This window comes from Equus przewalskii, chromosome 4 (assembly GCF_037783145.1).
Source record: "Equus przewalskii isolate Varuska chromosome 4, EquPr2, whole genome shotgun sequence".
Classification (NCBI taxonomy): Eukaryota; Metazoa; Chordata; class Mammalia; order Perissodactyla; family Equidae; genus Equus; species Equus przewalskii.
In genome coordinates, this window is record NC_091834.1 from 99930376 (window position 1) to 99953932 (window position 23557).

At 39.6% G+C, this 23557-nt stretch overlaps 1 protein-coding gene across 1 annotated transcript in view; it reads left to right on the forward strand.

The window, feature by feature from the left end:
• The window catches only part of CNTNAP2 (contactin associated protein 2), a 1871069-nt gene that overhangs the window by 1446813 nt on the left and 400699 nt on the right, over positions 1-23557 (forward strand). Inside the window, exon 14 of the mRNA XM_070616681.1 lies at positions 13709-13865. Coding sequence (XP_070472782.1) covers positions 13709-13865 — 157 coding nt within the window. The remainder of the gene's footprint in view (positions 1-13708; positions 13866-23557) is intronic.

A 23557-nucleotide genomic window follows, 5' to 3' on the forward strand; every position in this document is an offset into this window, starting at 1 on the left:
AGCTGATTTCAGAGAAGTAAACTTTCTTCAGACTCCCGTGCTTCAATTCTCTCTCCATTTTCCAGCTGGCTTTCTAAAGTCTTTCCTCTTCTCCTGTGTTGCAGGCGTTCCACAAGGCAAGCACAAGCTGCCCACTCATCCCGTCCTGCATTCTTTCCCACGTTCAGCTTCAGTTATCACTATGGATGACTGACAGATTTACAGCTTTGGCTCTGATCTCTCACCTTTCGAAGTCCCAGATCTTGTCTCCTTGCTCATCCTCAGCTGGGCATTGCCATAGGAGAGAGCTACTCTGCCAGGATACTACTGGCATTTGGGGTGGGGCAGTTATTTGTTGTAAGAACTACCTCACATGCTGCAGCACATTCAGCATCCCTGGACCCGGGGCACTAAATGCCCTCAGCACCTCACAAACCATACCTAAAGAGGTACAACAGGCTGCAGGTGAGAGCCATTATCACCTCAGATCCACCCCACGTAAAATCACACTCAGCAGCTTTCCCCCAACCCAACACCCTCCTCTGCAATAGAAATTTCTTTCAAAATGTTCACACTAGTTTAACTTTCAAACCAACGAGTCACCACGAGCTGTTCCATCTGGTGTCCATCCCACTGATGGCCTTTCACAGTGTATTTTACCTCTGCCTCTGTTAGGTGACACGCCGTGTTCACGATCCCCCGAGTCTTTATCACCTCATTGCTAGAATGGTGTTTCCAGTCCCCTTTCCCTTATGGCACACCCCAGAACATCACATTGACCGTGCCTCTCACTTACTTTAAACCCATGATAGTAGACTTCTACTACAGGTTTAAGGCCAAATGGGGACCATGAAAATCCTGCCCCATAAACATTTAAAAATGCATGAAAAAAATATTTTTAAAAATCCTTTTAAATGTATAGCTGAGCTTGCATGAGTATGAGGAAGATCCTCTGAGGCCTAAAATTAAGCAAAACCATGCACCAACGGCATAAATGAGTGCTAAAGCTGGAAGCTGGCCTAAGGGCTTCGGCCGGTTCCCAGCAACCTACAGCTTCAGTGTCCTTACCGTATGGGAAAGAAGAGGCCATGTCAAGTGATGAGTTGTATCAAATATCCTTTTATGGAAAACAGAATCCAAGGGTCTAGACTCTCAGTGAAAAGAAACTAAAAACTGAAAACTAAAAACCCACTCTGCAAAAGAAGATAGCATAGGAATTTTGACCGTCTGGGCCTTGGCTCAGGGTAAAGAGAAAGAAAAAAATTATCCCTTAAAGTGGTGTGACAAAGAGCCACTTCTGTTGTATGTTTGCAGGTCGAATTCACACTCTGCAGGGTTGGGGGAAAAATTCAAGCTAAAAATATATTCCAAAGAGGCCCCAGCTTAGTAATACCCCCAAGTATCCGATAAAAGCAAATGCAAATTATCTGAGAGGGACAAAACTTAAATGGACCTCAAAGAATTCCCACAGATACATTCCCAAGGAACATGGTCTCAAAGGAAAAACTGATCATGAAATGTGTGGGGAAGCAAGATACCATAATTGTGAGCCAACAGAAATAACTAATAGTATTTTCAGTCCTGCAGAAACGTAAGATATTGAAATTATTGTATCAGATTGTTTTTTTAAGGGGAAATTGAAGATATGATTAAGGAAAAAACTGTCAAAAATAATGAGTGGCATTTGAAAAAGAACCCAGAAAAAGTTATAGAAATCAAAATGTAATGGATAAAATTAAAAGCTTAATGGAAGAGTTAAATAGCAGTTTCTACCCAGCTAAAGTGAAAATAGTGAAATGGAAAATAGATTCTGAAGAAACTTCCAGAAATCTGCACAGTGAGACAAAGAGTCGTACAATATAAAAGTGAGATTAAGAGTGAGGGAATCAAATCAATAACATTTAAGCCATGTCTAACTGGAGTTCTGGAAAAAGAAAAAAGGAAAATGAGGAGAAGCCCTATTTTAGGGCATATTAGCTAAGAATTCACCAGAACTGAAAAAGTACGCAGATTCAGATTCAAACTGAGGAGTCACAATGGATCCAAACAAGAGTGAGAAAAAACCCCAGCAAGACTGAGAGAAAATACAGTTTACCTACAAAAAGGATGGATACAAAACTGACTTCTTGACAAGGGAAACCTAGAGACATTAGAATAATATTTTCAAACTGTTGTGAGAAAATAACCATCAATCTTGAATATACCACCAGAAGAACTATCCGTTATATAGAGAGTCCAAATAAAGACGTTTTTAGATGAGCAAAAATGGTAATGGTAGATCAGGAAAATATAAAAATCATTAAGTATATAGAGCGGCACTGACCAAAAGAACTTTCTGAGGTGATGAAAACGTTTGCTGTCCAAAATGGTAGCCTCTAGGCTGGGGTCTGAAGAACTAAATTTTAATTTTAGTTAATTTTAATTTTAATTTTAATTTTAAAAGCTGCGTGTAGCTATTGGCTACCTATTGGGCAACACAGATAGGACTGAATAGCATAATTGACAAGTTTGAGTTGATAAACAAATATAGAATAATTAGAGAATGAACTTTTTTTTCAAGCACATGTAACACATTTTATAATATTGACCACAAACTGGACTCTAAAACAAATCTCAACAAGTTTGAGATTATTGCTGTCATGTAGATTCTGTTTTCTGACCATGATCATATTAAATTTTAAACATCAGCTAAAAAGATACCTTTACAAAAAGACAGCTTAAAGCAAAGCGTATAGTTCAAAATTTTAAAAGATACTTCTAAATAACCTGACTCATAGAAGAATTAATAATCATTATTAGATAATACGTATTACTAGATTAAGATGGCAACACAGTTCAAAATGTGAGAGATATTCCTAGAGTGGTATTTCGATAGAATTTACGGTCTTAAATGGATCTATTAAAAAACTACAAGGGATGAAAATTTCTGAGCTAAGCCTCCAGCTTAAGAAATTGGACAAAGGAGCCTAGAATATATCCAAAGAAAGTAGAAGAGATAAAATAAATGTGAAAGCAGGAATTAGTGAACCACAAATCAAGCATACAAAAGGATCAACCAACTTGATTCTTTGAAAAGACTAGTAAAATTGATAAATTTCTGATTGGTCAGAAAAAGGAGAGAAAACCTACTAGCAGAAATGAAAAAGGGGACATAAATACAACTTTTACCAATATATTTAAAAGTTTGGATGTAATGGACAAATTCATAGAAAAATATAACATAAGTGGATACAACAGATGTGCAAAAATCTAAACTTCTATAAATGGATATGGTCTTATAACAATTAAAGATAGTAAATTATATTAACCTCAGATAGTTTACAACAATTCCAATCTTGTACAGTCCTCAAACCATTCTTTGAGGCTGGTATTAACTTAGTACCAAAACGTACTGATAGCACAACATGGGGAAGGTCAGGCCAATGTCATTGAGGAACATAGTAGCAAAAATCCTCAACAAAAGAGCAAAGCGAATCCAACAATATATATAAATAATAATTTATCACAACAAAGTTGATTTTTTTACAAATACTATCATTAAAAACATCTATAAAAGGGGCCAGCCCCGGGGCCTAGTGGTTGAGTTCAGCATGCTCCACTCTCGCCGCCCAGGTTTGTGGGTTTGGATCCCAGGTGCAGACCTACACCACTCGTCAGCCATGCTGTGGGAGTGACCCACATACAAAGTGGAGGGAGACTGACACCGATGTTAGCTCAGGGCTTATCTTCCTCAAGCAAAAAAGAGGAAGGTTGGCAACAGATGTTAGCTCAGGGCCAATCTTCCTCAGGGGAAAAAAAAATCTATAAATGTAATCCATCACATTAGCAGCTAAAAAGGAGACAACATATTATCATTTCATTAAGTGCAGACAAAGCATTGAATAAAATTAAATATCAATGCATGTTAAAAAATATCTTAGCAGATGATAAGTGGAAGAGAACTCCCTTAAACAAAAAGATGAAATTTTTTTTACAATGACAGTAACATGACACTTAATGGCTAACCATTAAAGCATTTTCCTTGAAATCAGTAAACACATAAAGAAGACCCTTATCACCAGCTTAGTTTAACACTGAACAGTAGGTCATAACCACTGCATTAAGACAGGAAAGAAGATATAAAGAGATAGAGACTGGAAAAGAAGAAACAAACTATCATTATTCGTAAATAACAATGTAGACTTAGGAAAATTGAAAATATCAATGGATTAATAATTTGAACTAATATGAGAGTTTAACACATTTTCTGGATACAATATCAACATAAAAATTTAATTTTATCTCTACATATCAGCACAAAGTATTAGAATATGTAATGTTTAAAAGTATACCATTTATGAATAAATTTAACAAATATATGAAAGACCTTTATCAAGAAAATTATAAAGTTTATTGAGAGATGTTTAAAAACATCTAAATGGACAGATATATTATGACGGTAAGCAGGATAGGTATATATGATAAGCATGTAAATTTTCCACAACTGTATCCATTCATTCAAAGTAATTCAGTTCAAAGTTCTAGCTGGATTTTCTTTTTCTTTTCCTTTTTTTTCTCTTTCCCTCCTTGTTCTTTTTAATTGGGGTGAAATTCATTAACACAACAGTAAGTGAAAATTTCTATGACGCTTAGTGCAGTCACAATGTTGTACAAGCACTATTATCTATCTAGTTTCAAAACATGATCATCATCCCAAGAGGAAACCCCATACCCATTGAGCAGTTGCTCCCTGGACCCCCTGCCCCCCAGCCCTGGCCACCAACAATCTCTGTTCCATCCCCATGGATTTGACTCTTCTGAATACAAGCTTGAGAAGAAATCTCAAATTGGATTCCTACGTTATGTCATTAATAAAAATTAATTCCCGATTATTTAAAGAACCAAATGGAAATGGTAGAGCTTTAATATTGTTTATAAAAAAGCAGAAGGAAATAATTTTATCATTTCAAGGCAATAAACCATGAAGGAAATGTTAATAAATTCAACTAAAAAATAAAATTAAGAACATTTCCTTATTAAGACCTCCATAAAAAGCGAAATTTGTGTCATGATAATTATTATAAGATCATTTTCCTGAGCATTTTCTACAAATCAATAAAACACCAAAAATCCAATAAGAAGATTGGCAAAAAAACATGAACAGATATTTTCAAAAATAAGGGAATATAAATGAAGAATAAACATGGAAAGACAACAATCTTATAAGTAATCACCGAAATATACCTAAAACCAAAAAGAAGTACTTTTTTCCACTGTGCGGTTGCCACAGTTAATACTCAAGGATTTTGACCAACTGGAAGTTTTATCTGCTGGGGGTGGGCTTCTACGTTCATACAAGTGCTTTGGAAAAATGATTTGCAGATGCAGGGATCACATGACCTAACGATTCTGCTATAGGGATGTGCTCAAAACTCTTAGACAAGTTCACGGAGCACGTGGAAATAGCAAAAAATGACACACTGCAACGTTCATCAACATTAGAATTAGTAAAATGTGATATATTCAAAGAGCCACATACCGTATAACAACGATAATGGGTCAACTAAGTACGAGGCTGTTTATTTTATTATTATTCTTTAGAACTTATATAAACTTACAGTTGTACATGAAAAATATTTTTACATTTAAAAAATTTTAAATGTGACTCCCCGTTACATAAAAACTAGTGTGAACACCACAGAAGTGCCCATAACCCTTTCTCCAAGCACATATTCTGCTCCTCTGCCCTCCCCACCAGCCTAAGCGATTACCCCATAGTTCCTGAAACCAGTTGATGTTTCCTGGCTTCACACGGTGGCCTAGCCATTCAGGAGATTCTGAAATGCTCATATCCTCGTTCTGGTTTCCTGGGTCCCACCCTTCCATCAAAGCTGCAGTCAGATCTTCTCCTCACCGAGGCTCTCCAGGCCTCCTTGGTCCTTGGTAATTGATCCCTTCTTCAAAATCCTGCAGGACCCATTGCCTGCACCACTCCTATGACATACAATGTGTGGTTTTTTTCCATCTTATTATGTGTATGCCCCATCAGATATGAAGGCATAAACTTTCATGGTTGTAAATTACTAAACAAACATCGCTGCACTAACCCAGAAGCTTAGAAGGCAGGAATCAGGTTTTCCCTTCTATCCCCCAGATTGTCTCTCCTGCACTAAGAAGGTGCCTATTGATTATGCAGCGTGCCATGCAGTTGCAAAACAATATTCTGCTACTAATTTGAAAAGTTATAGCCATCTTTTATATATAAAACAAGCCGAGGTGCATTCATTATCAATCACTAAAAGTCAAGGCACAGGACATGAAGACATTCACCATAAATGATAGGCCAGGGGAAGGCATGTTTTATTAGATAAATACAGTTTTTAACAGAAAATAACAATAAAGGGAGCAGGCAGTACTCACACAGATCATTGTCCGAGTTCCAGTTAATTCTCTCTTCATTTCTATAGAGAAGAAAAGAAATATTTAAAATAATTGGCCAGGGCTTCTCTAGTGAAAAAAGACTAGAAAAGTGCATTATTATATCCTACAAACAGCATGTGGTTCCATCCAGTCACTTTGGTATTATTAATCACATTTGTCCCTGGGGCCATGGCAGAAAGGAATTAACCAGAGTTACTGGGGGGGGCTTGAATGCCAGTGACCTCTGCAGAAACGGAAGCCAAGTTAACTTAGAGTTCCGTTCTCTTTAATACTGCTCAGAATTATGAACTCCCATCTAATCTGTCACTTCAATTCTATTCGAATTAATAAAATCTAATTCATTTGAATAGGATTCAAAGTGATTTGATTCAACTCAATCAAATTCTGCTCAGTGGAATCAGTCCTTGATTGAAATCTATTAAGTTCCATTCAATAAAATAAATTTAAATATTATGCAGTGAAATTAATTTTTAATTAATTAACATTTCAGTTCGGGTCCATTTTGATCTGAACTTCAATTCCCCATTTCTAAATTTGGTCTCTATTCGAATTAATAAAATGTGGTAAAATCCAATGTGATTCCGAAAGATGCAACGTGAGGCTAATGAAGCGCATTCATTCCTGTTCAGCCCTAATCAAGGGAGTTTAGTGACATTCGATCACAGCGAGAGAAAATGTTCACCGTTAACTACCAAATTGAATGTTTATATTATAACTTCAAAATTATGAGTCTTCCAAACTTCATGTCACTGTCTGCAGCATGAGCTCCACAGGACTTTTTTGGACTCATTCTTTGCTTGATCTTTATATTCCCATAGAACAACATAGAATTAGGTGATTGGGAAACAAAAAAGAATATTGTTATCCAGTTTAATAAGTTGATTTCACAATAATTATAGGCAAGTTGAGATGATAGCCTTTTCTACCTATGAAAATGCCAAGATATATGATTTTTAATTTTATTTTTAAAGTTCTTAATCTAAACAGTGCTAAAATACAGGCATTTGGACTCAGGACCATGATTATGAAATTGCAAAAAGAAAAAAAGAGTTACAATGACTAGATTATTCTGAAAAAAAAATTGGGAATTTTAAATGGAGGTGTTATTGTAGTAAACACCATATCCCCTCCTCAGATTTCACCTAGAAATCAAGGTCCTGGTCTGGTATTCCTCTGGGACCCAGGCCCCGGGGCCTCTGTGTTCTATGAACTAAGCCTGCACTGTCCTTGGCCCCGGTCAGTGTATGTGGACCTGATAAGGATCACCAGGGCATTAGTGACCAGGTCTCAAGAACTTCCTCTGAGACTCTTACTCTATAAAGCTGTTCTGTGGGCCCAGGACTCTAGAGTGTTGACAGGAGCTTCAGATGAATCTTATGTCAGGTAAGTGGAAACCTTCTCTATACTGATCTCCCAGCAGAGGGAAAACCCAGGGAAGCAGCCTCCCTGTGACTTCACCTCCCACCCTCATTTTTCCTGGAGAATCCTGAGACTTAAGCGGCCACGGTCCAGTTCTTGGAGGTGATTGCATCAGGACGAACTCCACCTGTCGAAGACAAGAGTCTGCCTCTATCTAAACCAGCGAACTCTAGGACTAGTGGCCTGTTCCCGCTTCCAATGCATGGGTCAAGGGCAGCTGTCACCTTTAGCTTTAGGGCCCTGGAACTCTTGGACTGTGCACATCTCATCCTGAAGAAAAAGGGAATTCTGCCCTGCTTGATCTTCCAAATTATAGCTATCAGATTATCTGGAGGGCTTTCTAGTAGCTACAGCACCTCCAAACTTGTTCTCTGCTCCAGCCCAGGCTGGGGCATATCATAAGGTTTCACCTACCTTCTTCTCTAGGTCATTTGCATTGCAAGGAAGGTTCTCACAGCTACCGAAATGCTTTGCACACACTGTCTAGAATCACACCAATTAGAGATGCCTTTACTTAGAAAGCATATTATCACCATTCATACCTTGGTATGGAGTATTGGAATCAGATCAGAGTGGTCAGCTGAAATGGACTGATGGAGTGGAGGAAACAAGATTCGGTCATGCTGCGGTAAGGATGGAAGGGAGGAGGAAGTGGGGGATTTTTCAAAGCAGGAGTCACTTCTTTAGAAAGAGGATCTTGCACTGTAGGGGGCTTCAAACGGCCGGAAAAGGCTGCCAGACGGCAGGAGTCTGGCGGGGCTGCCCGGGAGCTGCCAGCAGGGGGCGCTCAGCAGAGCACGAAAGGCAATTTCCGCCGCGATTGTACCTGTTCTATTTCCTCCGCTAAAAGCCCGTTGTGATTCATTCACAGAATTTGTACAGAAGTAGATAGTAATAGATGTAATAAGGCTAAGTTTAATCAAGCTAAAAAAAAACGCTTTTAAGTTTACGTTTTGGAGACGATAAACCCTTGTGGTATTGTTTTTAATATCTTATAGAAGAGGATAAAATGGAGCTAATTAAATGTCCCAGAGAGCATACTGGGTCTTATCTTAGGGTGTGCCAGGATAATATTTATTTAAGCAGACTATTAAATTACTTTGTGTAGCCCAGAAGTTCCAAAGGACACATTTTGAAAATCACGAATATGGACCACATTTTCATCAAGAGGTCCCCGCGCATTTGCCCTTGTGTTTCTGAAACAACTTGTTGTTCTTGGAGAAAATAACAGAGATCTATTGATTTCTTTAAGTCTCGGGAAACAAGTAGGCTCTTTTCTTTCTCCCTTCCCCAGTTTAATCATCTAAATCATAGTAAAGCTTTCAGCATGATAAAACTTGATCTTAAGTGAGTAGAAAGAGTAAAGTGATTATATTTAATTCAATCCATATCTGACTCTTTTAATACAATATACCTTACTTTGATAATTTAGCTTCCAGCTAATTTAGAATATGGTTCCTTATTACCTAGTCTTGTCACAGTGATTACACCTACTTAACATAGTTAAAGAAAATCTTCATATTCTGAGGTTAGAGAAGTTCTTGAACTCTTGGCACTGGGTAATTCAATTATTTCTTTTCTCACCACTTCTTATTCTTGTCTTTTGAAAAGGCTTTCCCTTTTTATTGCCTTTAACTGCTTTTCCCCAGAGTCAATTAACAGGTAAATAATGATTTGTAAAGCAGAAAGTAGCGCTTCATTAGGATAGCACTGGAAGAAGGCAATTCTTTCCTCAACACAAATTGAACCATTCTCTTTTTGCTGAAGATAAAATATAGGCTAAATTAATCATTTATTTTAGAGTGATTTGACTTAACCAAATTAGCCAATGCTAATATCAAAGGGTTCCATTTGCTGTTTCCCTGGAATATGTTTTTCTTGTTGGCATTCTTCTGTTCGTGGCAGATGTGGAAAGAGCTAAGTAAAACATTTTGCACCGCACTTAACTTAGTTTCCAGGGAAGAAGAACAAAATAAGGTCGATTTTGCATCAGCCTAACTGAGAACATCAGCTAGAAAAGACTATATGTGACTTGAGAAAAAGGTGGAGGATGAGGGAAGAACTGAGAAGTTGGGCTACTCTTACCTGGTCCCGAGCCTGTTGCCTCCTTACACCGAATAGAAGAAATGTGATTGCAGACCATCCCTTTGATTCCCATCCCGGCATCTGAGGAGAGTCCCTCCCTAGAGAACCGAGGTCTGCCCCGTGAGATCAGTTCAGAGCCTGGATCGCATGCAGAGCTTAGGGCTCCAAGTGGGACACCTACAGCCCAAACAACTTGACACTGAGACGCCCTCTCCTGGGCTTCTCCGTACTCCCTGAAGGTGCTGTTTTCTTCTCCATTTCCCCTCCAGCACATTTCTCAGTCTCATGCTAAAGAGGAGGCTGCTAATTGTCTTGCTCCTTTTACTGACATTGTTCTTATTTTTATGAAGAATACTGAGCCGCACCCGGCTTCTCTGGTTCACGCAATTTCTCATCACTTTCTATAACGTTAATAGAACAGTGTGAGGTTGTTTGTCCTGGTCACTGGAAGGAATAGTTGGAAATTGAGCTGAGGTTCTGAGATACATACCCTTTCATTGGCTGTTTCAGGTACAGGCAGTGCGAGGGAGTGCCCTGCGGGACAAGCCATGACTCCAGTTCTGCAGGTGTCTGGTTTGTTTCCTCCTCTCCACCAGGTGTGTTAGTACCCTCTAGTTTCCAAGAACAATGATAGGAACCAAAATTTGCTTTGCAAGACAGAATTTAGCCTTTGGTCAACTTGAAAAGGTACAGGGTGACGTAGATGTGATGACAGCCTAGGTCATGTTTCTACATGTTCAGGGTCAGCTCTGGGCTGGAAGGCCCCAGATGCCTTCGTAAGGTCAGCATTGCACCGTTCACCCTGCCCTCCTGCTGTAACATGGCCAGGGATGGAATCAGCAGAGACTTAGTGCAGCTTGCTGACCAAATGACCCGGCTCAGATGTTACAGTTTCCATACATGAGGTTTTTCAAGGCTTATTTTGTTAAACATTTGACCGCATCAAAAGAAAACAAGGGTTTATTAGTGGTCATGGTTCCAAGACTGGGAAGCATCGGAAATTGGATGCTTTACTCTTTACCCTGATGGAAAGAGAAGGGAGAAGCGAAATAACTTAAGTGCAGAAAGCAAACACAGCCCCTGATATGCGGGGACAAGGCTCAGATGGGCAGAAGACAGGGTTTCTGAGTGGACCCTTGTCTCAGAGAACCGGCTTCTCCCTCTCTTCAGAACAGGGTACTGAAATCTCCCTCTCTACTGTTTACCAGATCAAGTCAAATGTATTTATTAAAATTCAGGTGTCACAAATGACCTCACGAAAGGAAAAATGGTGACGTTTCCAAATTAAGTCAGCACAACTGGAAAATCTAGAAATTGGAAAATCTAGAAATTTGTGTGAAGTAGGAGAACACCTGAAGAACTTGCTTCCAAGTTCAGAGCATTTGCTCATTCATCACGTCAAGAATGGGTCTTCCAGTACAGTTTCATGACTTTAAATTGCCCACCGGTAAAAATGAAAGAAAACTATTGGCATGTCTGAGAAAGCCCTGCAGCAGTTTTTACAAAATTCCCAGTATGACTGTTACTTTATTGTATTATTTGCTGAGATGTTGTGACTGTTCGCATGATAACTCAGTGAGCACGTGACTTTTTCTTCAACTTCATTTCTGAGCACTCACACAGATACTGGGACTAGTGTACACAACTGTCTGAAAGGGTGGGTGGGTTGTCACCATGGAATTTTAGCCATATACCTGGCTAAAATTGACTAGCCTTCTCCGTTTACCGGCCAGCACTGCCTCCATGAGATCCCATTCATTCCCCAGTTTCCTACAAGAGCCATCTGTTCTCGGGGGCTCAGCCTTCTCCCCTCCATTCCCTCCTCTGCCTGCTGCTACCTGGCTTCTTCTTCCCATCGCTCACCTGAAACTCCTCTTAAGAATGTCTTCCATGACCATCTAGCTGTCAAATTAAAAGGAAAAGTTTAAATTCTCATATCTTAATGGACTTCACTATGAAATCTGACAAGGCTGACCACACTGTTTTTTTGGAAATCCTTTCCTTGTTGTTTTCTCTGTCCTCTCTGACTTCTTTCCTTCTTCATCTCCACTATGGCCATTTCCCTCTCTTTCTGTTCTCTAAATGCTGCTGTGATCTAAAAGATTCCAATGGCATATCTTCTGCTACCAATATTTCTGGTTTACCCTGATGGCTCCTAAAACGAGATTTTCAGCCCAGAAAATATTCTGAGATCCAGACTTCTCTAGCCAACTGCCTATTTCATGTATCAAGCTTATCATCCTTTCTTTGACATTCTCTAAAGTTCTAATCTTCCCACCCAATTATCCACCTTGGTGAAACACATCACCGTCCTCTCAGTCACCTGAGCCAGAAACCTCAGGTTGATTCACAATCCCTTCTTCCCACCTTCTCTCCCACCCAAACCTCAACAGTCTCAGGCCATGTGTACCTCTTAAATCTCTATTTTCTCTTCCTTTCCATTTCACTGCTATTTTATTGTCTCTCCTCTGTGTTAACACATGAGCATCTCATCTGGCCTCCCTGACTCCATCCTCCAGAACTTTCTATTTCACCTTATGGTAAATTTTCAAAACACAAACTTGATCATGACAGTTCCCTGCTTAAAATCCTTTAATGGTTTCCCATCACTTTCAGGATGAAGTTCAAACCTTTTTTTTTTTTTTTGGTGTTCTTTTAATTTAATTTTTTTTATTGTAGTAACATTGGATTATAACCAAACTTCTTAAATAGAAGGAAATAAACACTGAAAAGCAAAAAATAAACTAATGCAAAATAACTTATTATTTGGAAAAAGATTTTTTTGGTGATATGACCCTCATCTACTGTCCGTAACTACCTACTCATGCTACTCCCTCACACATCTCTTCAGCCCTATTCTACCATAAATGCATAGACTCCTTTGTACATTTTCCACCTAAAACTTTACCATTCTGCTCCTTTTGCCTAGGAGCCCTTAGCTCTCTTCTATCTTTATTCACCTGGGTAACTGCCACTCAACCTTCAAGATGTAGCTCAAATATTTTACCTCTTCTAGTACCTTCCTTCATGACCTCCTTGTACTCACCCACCCTCCTGTGTGTTCATAATACCCATTAAACTGAATTCTCAACTTGTATCTTTTTCCTGTATTATTCTACTGAGTTTCTTAGAATGTTTGACACATAATGGAAACTCAAGGGATATTTGATGATTGGATGAATGAATGAGCAAATGATGGAATATCAGGCCAAATAATAAAGGAAAGTAATACCGTATAAAGAACATTGTCCAATGTCTTGTGAGATTTGGTGTCAGACGTCTGGTTTGTGAGCTAATCTGCTGTGTGATGGAAAAACTGCTTCATTTTTCAAGACCTTAGTTCTTTACCTGTTAAATAAAGAGATCGCACTAAGATGTAATGAAAGTCCATGTGTGGCTCTAATATCCCATGATTGCCATGACTGTTATTTCACAGAAAAGCATGACTAGTCATGACCTCAGTCGTATGTTACAGAATCAGTACGTGGTCTCTATGCCTTCATTGGGGATCGCCTCCATCTGGGCAGCCGATTTGCAGAATAGACTCCTAAATTACTGAAGCTTGACATGTAAAAGTTTCTTCCAAGGAAAGAGGTGCATATCCTGGTGGGAAAACTTGAGCTTACCATTCCCTCTGATATTTTTTGTTAAATATTCTTGTTATTGAAATCATTTACTTTCAAGAGAGTTGGTGATGTTCAGTCTCTCAGAGAGTGATATTCCTCCTGGGGAAGATGGGTGAACGTGTGACATTGTAATGACTCAGTCCTAGACCATCTCAACGTGCCTTTCTGCTTTCTCGTAGATGGAAGTCCTTACACATGGTGGGTTGGCAAAGCCAACGAGAAGCACTACTACTGGGGAGGCTCCGCGCCTGGGATTCAGAAATGCGCCTGCGGCATCGAGCGGAACTGCACTGACCCCAAGTACTACTGTAATTGTGACGCGGATTACAAGCAGTGGTGAGTGCGGTTGTCAGCGCAAGAGAGCTTGCCCTCGTGGAGTGCCTTCAGGTCAAACTAATTAGATGGAAGAGAAAGCTTGAAAAGTGCCAAAATAGTAAGATAATAGCCTAGAAAGGTTTGGAACTAACCTAGTTGACAAATGTCAGGAACGTTCTGAAAAATATAAGGCAGAAAGCGGTCAGTGCAACGAGGATATGCATTTAGAAATAGAAGGACACATAATTGATGTGTTCATATTTTATTCAGAGAGGAAAATAATGAGCCATGTAGCAGGCATGATTTGCATTATAAAATGTGCTTTGTAACAATAGAGGGGATGGCCGAGGGCGGGGAACCCGTGTGCAGGCGTGTGAGTACATCCACAGTAAACAACCTCCAACGGGAGGGCCTCCACCTCCTACAATGTTTGCTTTGAGTAGCTGGACAAGAAAAAAAAGAGAGGGGAAAAAAAAGAAAAGGAAAAAAATCGTTCTCTGCTCCTGTCTTCAGCAACAGTGCTTGCCAGTCGGTCCGCTTTTCTTTCATATGCCTGGAACTGTTTATAACTCTGATACGAATCAGTTCAAGGAAGATCTATTTTGGGTTTCTTTCATCCCTCTGCTGGCTTTTGTCCCACTTCACAGTCAATGGCTGGGTCTATGTCAGTAACAGATAAAGATAAAATCAGCTGTCATTCCTTGTGAAAAAGAGGCCCCAGAAGTTTAGGTGGAAGAACATAAACCAGGTACGGTTCTTCCCAGAAACACACATCCTGTACCTGCTTCTTACGATTTCCGAAGCGTGGGGATGCTCGGTTCCTGCCTCTGGACAGCAGCAGAGAGCACAGCCCTGCCTTTCCTCCCAGGTCCAACCACAGTTTCCTTCTGTCAGCCTCTGTTTTATGCTAGTTAGAAGACAATTTACAAGACAAGTTCATTCTACCAGTTAATCAAAAACTAATCCAAAATGTAGAATTATGTGATTTCCAGGTAGGATGTCTACCTGTTTTCAAAAAGCCATTTTTATTTTAGTAAATGAAATGAATTACCAAGGTTGTACATCTCAATGGCTTAGAATTTCTACGTGGGAGTATGTAAATAGCTATCATTACTCTTTAATTGTGTTTTCTGATAAAGAGAAAATCATGGTATTCAATTTTTAATTTTATTTATTTGAAAGATGTATCTACGCACACACACATTTATATGCAATACAAAGATCGGAAGTCAAGAGAATAGAATCAAAAGGACACGAGCTTTGAAGTTAGCTTTTCATTTATTCAGTCAATCATTCATTCAGTCAGTCACTTACTCAACAAATATTGATCGAACTCTCATGTGCCAGAGAATCTTCTAGGTACTAGGGATAAAACAGTGGATGGCAAGAACAAAAATCCCTGGCCTGACTTATGTTCTTGTTGTCACTTTTTACTAGTTGTGTGTCCTTAAGCAAGTTCCCTAGGCTCTCTCAGATTCCTCTCTGTTCAACATTGACTCAAGACCCCTTCCGGAAGCTGGCTTTGGGTGTAGCCTCTGCAGCTAGATATGAGAACGCCATTCCAGAGGGTTCATCATCCTGGCAACCCAAACTGTTTGATTCTTTTTGTCCTACCACAGAGGATAGTTGAGCTATTTAGGAAGAGGAAATCCAGTGCGTAAATTCAAGCGCAATTCATTTTTGTCGGACATTATGCTAAGTGCTAAGGTGTAATGACAAATAGAACATGCTCTTTGTCTTTAAGGAGCTCAAAACCTAAGTGGAGAAAAAAGCCACATGCAAATAGACAATGTAATATAATTAGTGCTCTGATGAAGACATGCACAGGATACAACAAAACCAGTGGAGGAAAATTTAAGTCTAACTGAGAGAGCGGAGGGAGGAGTTAGGAAAGTCCTCACAGAGAGAGGGATGCTCGAAAGGGAAGTAGGAGTTTACCACGCATACTCTTTCATATAAGATATTCTTGGAGGAGAAGCATGAATAAGTATTGTCAGTACAGTGGATCTGGAATGTGATGTGGAGAAAAGAGGAGAAACCACAGTAAGGCTAAGCGTGTAGCTTTTAGTCTTTTATGGGGGTGTTAGGAGTTTAGATTTATCAGCAATGAGCCCTGTGAAGGTTGGCTTGATGTGGGAGGTGGGTAGAGAGGAAGAGGATGTCACAATAGCCCTTGACAGGCATCGAGGGCTTAAGGTAAACGATGACATGACCATGGAGAAGGGGGAATATATATGAGATATTTGGGAAGTGACCTCTACAGGACTTGATACTTAGGACTATGCAAGAAAAAAGACAGAAGTCTAGGTAGGCTCCCCACAGGGCACCTAGACATAGAGGGGAAGTAAGGCCATATATCAAGCTAAGGAATAAAGCTTTGAGCAAGTAGACGATGAGTTCAGCTTTGAAAGTATTCAATTTGCGGCGTCAGCATAACATCATGTCTAACCCCAGAGGGGCACCATTAGTGGGATTACTGATAAGAAACACGGATTTCAGAGAAATGTATTTGCATCTGAAACCATTTCCAAGAACGTACCTGAGTTCAGATGACAGATGAGAACACTTATTGCAGACATACCAATTCCGCTTCACCCACAGACACAGCCCTCTGGCAAGCTTTCGATTGGGACATAATTTTCCAGTTGCACAGGGACCCAGACACTGCTATGTCCTGTTCCCTTCTGGCTGAGTAGCAGCTAAGACGTCCTCACCTCGTGACTTCTGTAAAGTTTGTCTAATGTTCATAGTAGAAGCAAATTTTGAGCAAACTGAAAAGTGTAATGAATATGTTTATAATAAATAGCTATTAAAATGGTCTTCCCTATTTCGCACAAGAAAGAAAGCTTCTGGTGGATCTTTGAATTCACCAGCACCCAGCAAAGGGCCACAAGAAATCTGCTGGATCTTTGAATTCACCAGCACCCAGCAAAGGGCCAGCCGTGTGGGGTGCTTTAAAAATGGCCTAGATTTGCCACTTTTGAGGGAGGCTTTTAACCAATTGGAAACTTTTATTGTCTGACAATAAAACAAATCTTGGGGCCAGCCCAATAGTGTAGTGGCTAAGTTCGCATGTTCTGCTTCAGTGGCCCAGGGTTCACGGGTTTGGATCCCGGACATGGACCTACATATCTGTCATCGAGCCGTGCTCTGGTGGCATCCCACATACAAGATAGAGGAAGATTGGCATGGATGTTAGCTCAGGGACAATCTTTCTCACCCAAAATCAATCAATCAGTCAATCTTGACTGGCTGATTTTGTGAGAATTAAATAGAATCTAGAATATAAAAAACATTCTGTAAATTGTATGGTATGAGATGCATAGCTGTTTGCGGTTCTTAATTATGTAACTCTCATTGCAATTCTTAATGATTCCAAATGAATCTGAAGAAATGAAAACCGACTGTGGAAAGTGGGTCCCTTCATGCTTTGAACTTGCTGTGCAGCAGACCTCAAGTCGAATTCCATAGCGTCACCTGGCAGTGTTATGGAATAGGCTTTACGGGAGAACCTTACAAATCAGGGGTCACCAAGAGAAGAGAAGGTACAGGTCCCCAGCCCCATCATCCCTCAGAGAGAGATGCTGGAACCAGGCTGTCATGCTGAATGCATCGAGGATTTATGTCCCAAGGAACCCCTTGCTGCTTTTGCTCCCATAGGGCAAGAATGAGAGCAACTTTGTCGGTGGAAGAAAGTCAGACTCTGAGAGTAGCAGATGAGCTGGGTGTAGGGGCCAGCTGTTTAGGGGCATTGTCTGGGTGTCATATTCCCTCCAGGGGCAGGGAGGAAGCCACGCCCCCGTAGGAGGCTGACTTCAGGCGCAGCCTCTCCACTAGGAGAAGGGAGAGTACTTCCCAGCTGGTTCACTGTCCAGGCAACCGGAGTGTGTGCTCCCATGATCGCTGGTATTCAATTCTTTTGGTCCTAGCACAAAGGAGAGCTGAGACTTTCATGAAAACAATAATTGACTACATAAAGCCAAGTGAAATTCACATATGTGAAACTGCACTCGTGGTGACGTAAAAGTAAAGATACAGGTTCTACTGAATCTCTTGCTTTCAGACTCTGTGTCCACCTAAGAAAGCTACTTCTACTAATCTTACCGCAATCACAGCAATCATTTGATTAAAACGGCCTGAGACCAAATGGGTGCAAAGTTCTCCTGTGTCATTTCCTCTGCATGTGACCTAGTCAGGACATTTGACTTCTCTAAGTTTTCACGTCAGCAGAATATGGATAGATAGTACTTCCTAATTCACGTAAAGATTTGGTAAAGTGCTGTCATAAATGATGTTTAAAATTACAGTAGGGTATATTATTTTTATTTTTTGCATGTTGAATGGACGTGCTAATTAGCTAAAATCGTTACAATTTTCTTGGATTACAGATGCATAAAGTGGGGTCAAGGACAATTTTAATTACTTTCCAAAAATTATATTGGAAGTGAGAAGCAGAGAGAAGAGTAAGACCCAAAATTTCCAGTCCAGTGTTTTTCTACAATATCATGATCAAGGAAGACTACTCACATTTTTTTATGTTTTTAATGATTTATGAATTTCATGTTTTAGCTAGCTATATGTAAGTTTTAAATTTAAAGCTTAAACAATAGACCACATGTTGTATGTGCTTTTTTTAAAGAACTCTAAAACTAAGATTGAGCATTTATTCTTATTTACTAGAGTAGAATACACAAACATGGAGCCGGGATAAATGAGATTGTAGCTCAGAGCGTGATTGGGTCTCATAGCAAAGCAGCAATAGCCTGCGAGAAATATAACCAACTCAATAATTGTCTGATTATCTATGCTGGGAGAAGTTTTGCACAGTTATTTCTGAGATTGAATGTAATTTAACATTTATGATTTACTATTCACAGCAATAGTAAATATTCCCACCTACAGTGCCAGAATCCTAATTAAGCGAGCCTTGGTCTCAGCTAAGTACCCACCACTGGGTAATTCCTGGTCTCTTGCAGCCTGGCTCAATGAGCTAAATCATCGCTTCTGAAATTAGCAATTCCAAAATGGAATTGCCAGGGAAGGAATGCCATCCATTGCTTGAGTGCCCTTCTCTCGTACTTGTAGAATTTCTGCATAGTTGTGTCCTGGCCAAGATAAGCACATACTTTGGGGGATATAAGTGAGGTGAGCATCCATTAGCAGTCTTTGTGTTACAGTCAGTAAGCAGTTCCCACCTCAACGTTGGAAAGGCCAGTCAAATACTACCCAGCTATGCCCTATTCCGGTGACCTGAATGGACCTGGCTTGTCTGTAGGGCTTTCCTTCCTAGACCGGACATAATCCCTGACCAACATTTTTAGGCAGCAGAACCTCTTTAAGGTTTCAAAGCCAGAAACTCACACTTGATTGGGTTAGCTTACCACCCAGCAACTAATTGCTCAATATTTTGAAAAGTAATCATTATATATTTTTTCATTGTTTATAAACAATTTTATCTTCTTAATAACATTTTTCCATGAAACAGGTCCACTTTTACTCAAAGTGAAATATTTATTCTTTATTGTGCATTCTCATTTGTCATTTTGCTCAAATAGTAATAGTGAAATTTATTGAGCGTTAATTACATGCCACACGTTGTTCCGAGTGCTTAAATGTTCCAAGTCATTTAAACATTCCATTGACCCTATGATGAAGGTACTATTTCATCCTCATTTTACAGATGAGGAAATTAAGTCCCAGAGAGGTTAAGTTACTTCCCCAAGGTCACACAGCTATCAAGTGGTAGACCCAAGAGTCAAACCCAGGGCAGGCAAACTCAACTCCTGCTTAGATATTACACAGTAAGGCATGAACTCAGTAAAAGTTTTAACATACACACTACATACAGTATGATTTCATTTTTTTCCAATTTTTTTATTCTCATAAAATATACATAACAATTTACTATCTTACCCGTTTTTTAAGTGTACACTACCGTGGTATTAAGTATATTCGTTCTTTTGTGCATAACCAGGCTCTAGATCCAGAACTCTTCATCTTGCAAATCTGAAACTCTCTACCTATTAAACAAGAACTCCCATTCTTCCCTCCCCCAGCCCCTGGCAAGCACCATTCATTCCGTCTCGGTGAACTTGACCGCCCTAGCACCTCATAGAAATGCAGTCATGCAGTATTTGTCTTTTTGGGATTGGCTTATTTCACTTAGCATAATGTCCTTAAAGTTCTTCTGTGTTGTAGTGTGTGTGTCAGAATCCCCTTCCTTTTTAAGGCTGAATAATATTCCACTGTACGTTTATGCCACATTTTGTTTATCCATTTATCCATCCATGAACATTTGGGTTGCTTCCATATTTTAGTGATTGTGACTAATGCTGCCAAGAACATGAAGATACAATTTCATTTTTAATCTCTACTTTTACTCACCTCTGTGGTGTTCCTGATTTGGTTTCTTAAAAATCTCTTATTTTGATTTTATAGTAAAAGTAATTTTATTATAAGTAACTTCAAATTATTTTCTAAATGTAAGGTGATGTTGTGCCTAGCTCTGTTGCTTGCTAGCTCAGCGACCTTGAACAAGTTACCAAAGCTCTCTGTGGCTGTTTCCTTAGCACAAAATTGAAATAGTAATAATATCTACATTATATGGTAGATATAAAGTTTAGAAGAGAGGATACTCATAAGTGGGAAGGTACGTGCATATTTCACTGGGCAGTGCTCCACAAACATCTATTGTAATTGTCGTTACTATGTCCGGTAAGCCCACCTCAAACTACACACGCCCGTGTGCACACGTAGAGTTACCTTGTTGTTCCCCGAGCTGCAGCCTCATAGGGGTTCAAGAACACCTTCTCCCAGCCCTTCCACTCTGGCCTTATGCTGCCTGTCTTGAGATTCTTGCTCTGCCGCCAATGGCTGCCTCCATCTGTGACAATCCCTGATGCTCCTCTGGAGCGGAGAGGGCTCCTTAGTCATCCCCAGCACAGTGGAAACCAATTTGTGTCTTTCAGTGAGACTCAGATGAAGGCTTGGGGCTTAGAGAAATATGACACTGAGATAAACTTACAACTGCCACCTGAAATAGCCGCTCTTAGATACCACAGGCAGGGCTCTGATCCCCAAGTCCCTGCCTGGCTCACGGTGATCCTTCCCCTGATCTCAGCCCTGCTGTTACTAACAGTTTTCCTCAGGCAGCCCTGAGCATCGGAGTCTAAGCTGGAAGAAGTAAGTCCTTGCTTCCCATCCCAAGCCCTACCCCAGTTCCCAGAGGAGGAACTTTTGTTTCTCAGGTTGATTGAAAGTGCAAACATTAATTCCCTCTAGGAGAAAATTCTTAGTTGAAGCTACGAAGAGCTGTCTCTCACTGTGGGCTGGAACAGCTCATCACAGTAGCCCTTTCTGGGTACTTGGGTTTGTTGGGTACATTTTCCCAAGTCTAGGCTTTAGTCTTAGATGACACCTCTGTGGGACAACAGTGTGACCCAATGTATACAGTGACAACATCAGTTTTATTTCATAATCTCTCCTCATGAGGGGAAGAGAAGTCAAGGAATTGCCTTTTAAGGGCAATTTGGAAATTGCTATCAAAACTTTAACACATATATTCTTTGACTGAATCCTTCATGGATGGCATTTACTCTCTTGAATGAGTACAAAGAAATATAAGTACTAAGATTTTATTTTCCATTTTTTTTGTAGCAGTTGAAACAAAATAAAACCAAACAGAAATGTCTATTAATAGTTTTAGATAATTATACTGTTATTAGGCTTTAAAGGAAGGAAATAGATATGTAAAAATTTGCATAGAAAGATGGCCAAGATGAAAATGCAAAAAGCAAATTGCAGAAGAGTATGTATGATGCCAGTTTTTAAAGAAAAAAATGCATATAAAAAAATGCATGCAGATCCATAGCCCTTGTACTTGCATAGACAAGTTCTGAAAACCATAACGAGTAGTAGTTAACACAGTGCACTAAGGAGGTGGGGTCTTATGAAGACTTGCCTTTATCCCATTCTACATCTTATTTACCCTTTGAATTCTTTGCCATGATTATATTTAACCTGTTGGATTAAAATTTTTAAAAGTAGTTTAAAAAACTAAAAAAGTAAGGACCCTCCCTCACAGGCATTCTTTTATATCATAAATCAACATTCAACTGTTCCCTTAAGAAAAAGCAGATAGAAGAATAATTTTCAACAACAACAAAAGAGCATCCCTGTTCTTGACTCTGCCAGCCCCAGTACTGGAATGAGTTTCTGGGAAAACTGGAGGATCTCTCTCATTTAACACCATGAAACTGAGAACATTCATGGCCTTAGCCTATAGGCAAAATATATTTTTTCTCCTTGATCCGAATTCTGTGAAACTCATGTTTGTGCTTTTAATCCTTCTGGGATCCTGCTTGGAATAACAATCCCTTTACACCCTAATACTCTGTGGCCTTATTCATGCATATTACAGGAATGTGATATTAGGAGGAGTTTTGACAACAATTATAAGTAACACTCTTCTGGTTGTAAACTGACCAGAACAATAGCTGATTTTCAAATAAATGTGTGTGTATGTATAAAACAAAATATAAAAATAGGTGGCTATTGGTATGTTTCTTTTTTAGATACATAAATGGAAATGCCCTTTTGATCTAATGAAGGCCACCTTCAATAACTTAAACTTTGTTTTTAAAAAAGAACGAAAAAAAGAGAGAAAAAGGAAACGCTTTATTTTAATCTTATTTAACCCCAAAACGTGTGTTTCAGCATCAGCGCAGGGCTAGAGCGGATTTCAGAAAGGTTCTACAGCCCATGCATTTTATTCCTCATCCTACTCTGCTCAAGTTTCCTGGCCAGCTTTCCTCTAGTGGAAAGTTGCATCTAAATAGGATATTCCTTGAAAGTCTAGCAGCTGAGATTGTTGAGAAGAGTAACTACTTTTCAATATGTGGGTCAGGGCTAAGAGCCGAAGGCAAGGCTTCTGCTCTTTCATTAGAAATTCACCTTGGGATATGAAATAGGAACTGTGAGCGAGGCTCATCCGGGCGAGCGCTGGACACTTCAAGACACAAGGTAGCCCTGTGCGTTAAAAGACCTATTGGCAGTGGGGGTGGGGAAATGGCTCTCCGAGCTTCCAGCAGAAGCATAAAAATGATATATCATCTTCTGTCTCAGGGATATTTTGGTGCCAACTTGCTTGGCACAGCATAGAATCCTCCTGTCACCTCATGGATTGTATCATGACAGAAAGGTAATTGGGCACCAGAGAAGATGTCAGCAAAGTGTCAATATGGTTTGACCACTGCCCCTAAATAATATTGATGACAGGAAAGGAAGAGAGATTAATCAGGTGTGAGCCTGTCAAGTGTTCAGAGAGTGCTGTGGGTTCCCAAAATAGATACAGCCTACCAACAGAATGCTAAATGGACATGAACAGAGTGTATTATTTAGTCATCTTGAGAAAAACAGAACTAAGATCCATGAGAGCTTTATGAGACAGCACAGTTCGTTTTCCATCAGCATTTCTCTCCCCAACATGCTTTAAAAAGAGGGAGATCTATGATATTTTCTAGAAAAAAAATTGCATTTTCCCAAAAAAAATCAATCATGAAAAAAGGATCAAATTAAATGGCAAGTTATTAAATTTAAAGCAAATTGCTGATGAAGCAGTTTTGAGGCACACTATAATTGTGGATCATAGGGAAAACCACACATGATGCAGCCTATTTGTTTGTTTGTTTACTCCGTGTTCCACTGAAAGATCA